Consider the following 3794-nt stretch of genomic DNA (forward strand, 5'->3'; position numbering starts at 1 on the left):
ATAGGATACTGCTTGGAGGAGCAGCTGGATGCATTGGGTAGGTGGAGGTAGAATTGGACTAGTCAGGACTGGTATGGGTTTGAACCTCTCTTCATCAAAGACTGAGGCTGATCCTGATGTGGCAGGACAGTGTTGGCTCCAGGGGCTGCGTCATGTGGTTACGAATTTTTCAACTGGCCCTTGTTGGCTTTCATCAGTTGAAACATTTTTCCGTCTGTACCATTTCTGTAATGATCGGTTTGATGTCTGATCTCCATGCTTTGAGCTAAATCCTCTTTACCTAGTCCCGTAGTTATATGATCTGAAGCTTATGCTTTGTGGTTGCCACAGAGGCAAAGTGAAGCTTCATCACTGTGTTGTGGAGCTTGTCGGCACTGGGCATGTTGTTTTCTTTTTCTTTTTTTTGAAAGTCTTTACCACAAAATTGCCCCTTTTGGAGGTTATATAAAGAAACGGGAGTTTGAAAATCCTTTGACTTCTCTGGAAATAGTCTACATGGTACAAGAGGGTGGAGATTTCTGGAGTTTCCAGTACTGGTGCTCCAGGCCAAAAAGTTGTCGCATCCCAGTTTGACCTCAGTTATCCTTCCTATGCTTCCCATTTTGAAGGCTGGGTCTAGTTCACAAGTTTTCTCTCTTTTCTGCTGGACTTTCCTTTTTTTTTTTTTTTTTTGACTTCCTTAGGGTTTTTAACTGCGGAGGATAAGTTTGAGCCGAGATCCCTGAACACGCTTGTTTGCTTTTTCCATAGGTTCCTTAGAAAGAGAGCTTGGACGGCATGCAAAGTTGTGAAATATCTGCAGACAGCACGGATGATCCTCTTAGTAGTGGCCTACGGAGAAAACGACAGCCTCGAATAGTAGTTATCGGTGCTGGGCTTGCAGGCCTGTCAGCAGCGAAAGCGCTCTTGGAAAGCGGTTTCACGGATGTAACTATCCTTGAGGCGACTGACCGAATTGGAGGCCGCGTGCAAAGTGTGAAACTTGGTAAGAGCAGCGTTTTGGGAGTAATGCGTTGGGCTTTCTTTATTCTGCTAGCAAGGCTTTGTGTTGTCGTTAGGTTAATTTGACCTTGGGAATGTGCTTTCTCAGTCAACGTGCACATGCGAAAGGTTATTTGAGGTGTGATGTTGTCAGGAACATAAATCCTTAGGCTCCTTTCAGGGTGGGTGGGTGAATCTGAGCTATCTTGTGCATCTTTTCCGAGGGAGGGCGGCTCCAGGACCATGTTTCTATAAAATAAAGACCTTGGTGATCGTTTTAATTCGTACAGGAAGAGCTCTGTGTAACAGGTCTGAGAGAAGGGTTCTGTGATTAAATAATTGTATTGAGACAGTTTCCACCAACGTTTTCAAGCTTGACTCTTGACTAGGAGCAGTCAGTAAATCTCCTGGCTGGTGAACGGCCGTTTCTCAGTGACTTACATCACTTGCAAAGGGGCAAGCTCCAAGCTATTCTGTTTCACAAATAGCCCCATTCATTTCCCTGGAACTAATTTACTGTGTAGGGCACTACCCACTGTGAATCAGGCTGCTGGAAAAACCTCTTCAATGTATCCTTTCATCCTGATTCGCAGCTTTCCTACCTCTGTGGCTTCCTTTCTCAGTGTGTAATAAAGGTGCAGACACTGGATATTTTAATCCCGTGTCAATTGGAAGGGCTTGTAAAACCCCTAAATGCAAGACTACTGGAACAAACGTTACCCTTTGCAGCACAGTAGTCAATGAAACTTTCCCTGGTAGCTAGAAGGGCATTGCCTGTCTCACCTCCACAGGAGGCAAAAAGCTCTTTACTTTTACTGAATTGCCTTCCTGATTTCAATTAACTAGTTCTGTTTCTGATCCCGCTCTCTGTATTTATTAAGTTTGGCCTCTTGCTGCCCTCCTTTCTATTTATTTGTCAGGTGCTTACATCACTTACTATATTTTACTCGATAAACTCACCGCAGTAAATAAACAGTAGTGTCCTATGAACTTTCAGAACGGAAATGAATGAAAAGGCAGTTGGACAAATTAATCTCCAGGGTTTGAACAGGGCACTTTACATTCTGCTGAGACTTGGCATAGAGGTTAGAATGGGAAGTGCGTCCTTTACTCACAATACACTGTATTAAAAATATCCTGGATCATGTCTGTGAGAGGAGGGAAGTGTTAAAGACCTGAAATCTTCAGGGAGCAATATATCATTTTGTCAGGGCACCTGTGAAATAGTTTTGTTGTACTAGTATTGAGACCAATTCTCTCACCTTTCGACACCTTCACCGGTTACTCATATCTTTGCCCTTGCCAGGAATCTACCTCCTGTTCGTTAACACTTCTTAACTAACATGAGACAAGAGCAGGCTTTTCAGTCTGGTGGAGATCTTGCAGTTTGTAGATCTAACTGTTATTTGCAGAGCAGAGGACTGGAATCCAAAGTCTTGATCTTTTAATACCTTTCTTAAAACTACAAACTGTCCATCTTTTCTTATCTTCTGCAAACTATCAAAGTTACGCTGTGGGTATGGACTGCAGTTCTCTCCCAAGGTGGGTCCACGTTCTGGCCCCTTGTGCGCTTTGCAGATTCGCATGCCCTTTAGCCAAACAGCTTTGGAGCTCTGTTGGGTGGTGAAATCTTCAGAAGCAGCACGTACTCAGAACATCCTTATTCCCTGGTACAAGAGCAAAAGGGCAGCACGGTCCTGGACTGTGTTTTCTTCTTCTTCTGTACTGCCTGGAGCAGCAAGATTGCACGTGGGGCATGCAAGACCTGCTCATTTCTCAGAACTGGCTAAAGCTTACAAAACACGGCTACAGAAGTCGTTCTTCTGAGTCTTCAACATACGACCATTTTGATCTGCTTGTCTAAATGGCATTTAAATGTTAAACATCTCTGGCCACTGCCCTGTCTGCACACTTGACTAAAGATCCGATTTAAATCTTCAACAGAGCTACGGCAGCGCCTTCTCAGGGTTATATCCTCATACTTCCACTCTCACTGAGCCATGCTGTGTCTTGCAGGGGACAGTATTTTCCCTCAGCTGCATAGAGTGTGTTGCTACTCAGCACAGGGGAATAATTTGGATTTTCAGAGGTTTGGTTCATCACTTCTAGCACAGGTGAGGCAGAGGGTTTGTGTGTTTGTGGATTGCAAGTGTGTTTCTTGTACATGATCTATAACATCTGTATCCACTGCAGATACTTGACGACAGGATGCCCAAGAAATAGTCAGGGCTGCAAAGGGAAGTGTGAGAGTTCCTGTGCGTATTCAGAAGGCTTGATATGCAATCTGTGCGTTCCTTTGGAAAATTGCTGGTATGCTATATTGTTCTGTATAGGCCTGTCTTGACTGCTGCTTGTGTCTCAGTAATTATATTCACAGAATAGGAAGCAGATTTTTTTTCTGTTTTTTGTTGTATTGGATGATCCATTCGAAGTAGATTAATATTGAAACTAAAACCTTTTAAGGGTCTGAAAGTAAATTAGCTATCTCTGTTTAAAAAGATGTTATTTAATTTTACACTTTTAGATAATTTATCATGTAACTTATACTAGGTGACAACTGGCTCATCTGCTTGGTAGTGATGATAGTGAGTTTCTAAGTATTACAGGCAAGAATGACTGTTTTTAATTTTTTGGTATTTGATTATATTCCACACAGCTACTGAAAACAGGAGAACTTGGAACACATCATAATTGTTACCGAGCACCAATACAGCGGGACCTGCTGGCATATATTTTTTCTTTCAAAGATCAGGTGCCCCATAAATAAGAGCTATATGCAGGAGGATTGTTAGTGTAGCAGAGAGCGAGCTCCT

The 3794-nt window shown here is 43.0% G+C and overlaps 1 protein-coding gene across 1 annotated transcript in view; it reads left to right on the forward strand.

Moving 5' to 3' along the window:
* The first annotated feature begins 748 nt into the window (after nucleotides 1–748).
* The window catches only part of SMOX (spermine oxidase), a 25458-nt gene continuing 22412 nt past the window's right edge, over nucleotides 749–3794 (forward strand). The window contains exon 1 of the mRNA XM_009331861.1: nucleotides 749–985. Coding sequence (XP_009330136.1) covers nucleotides 778–985 — 208 coding nt within the window. The 5' untranslated portion in view covers nucleotides 749–777. The remainder of the gene's footprint in view (nucleotides 986–3794) is intronic.

Source organism: Pygoscelis adeliae, unplaced genomic scaffold (genome assembly GCF_000699105.1).
Source record: "Pygoscelis adeliae isolate BGI_AS28 unplaced genomic scaffold, ASM69910v1 Scaffold209, whole genome shotgun sequence".
Classification (NCBI taxonomy): Eukaryota; Metazoa; Chordata; class Aves; order Sphenisciformes; family Spheniscidae; genus Pygoscelis; species Pygoscelis adeliae.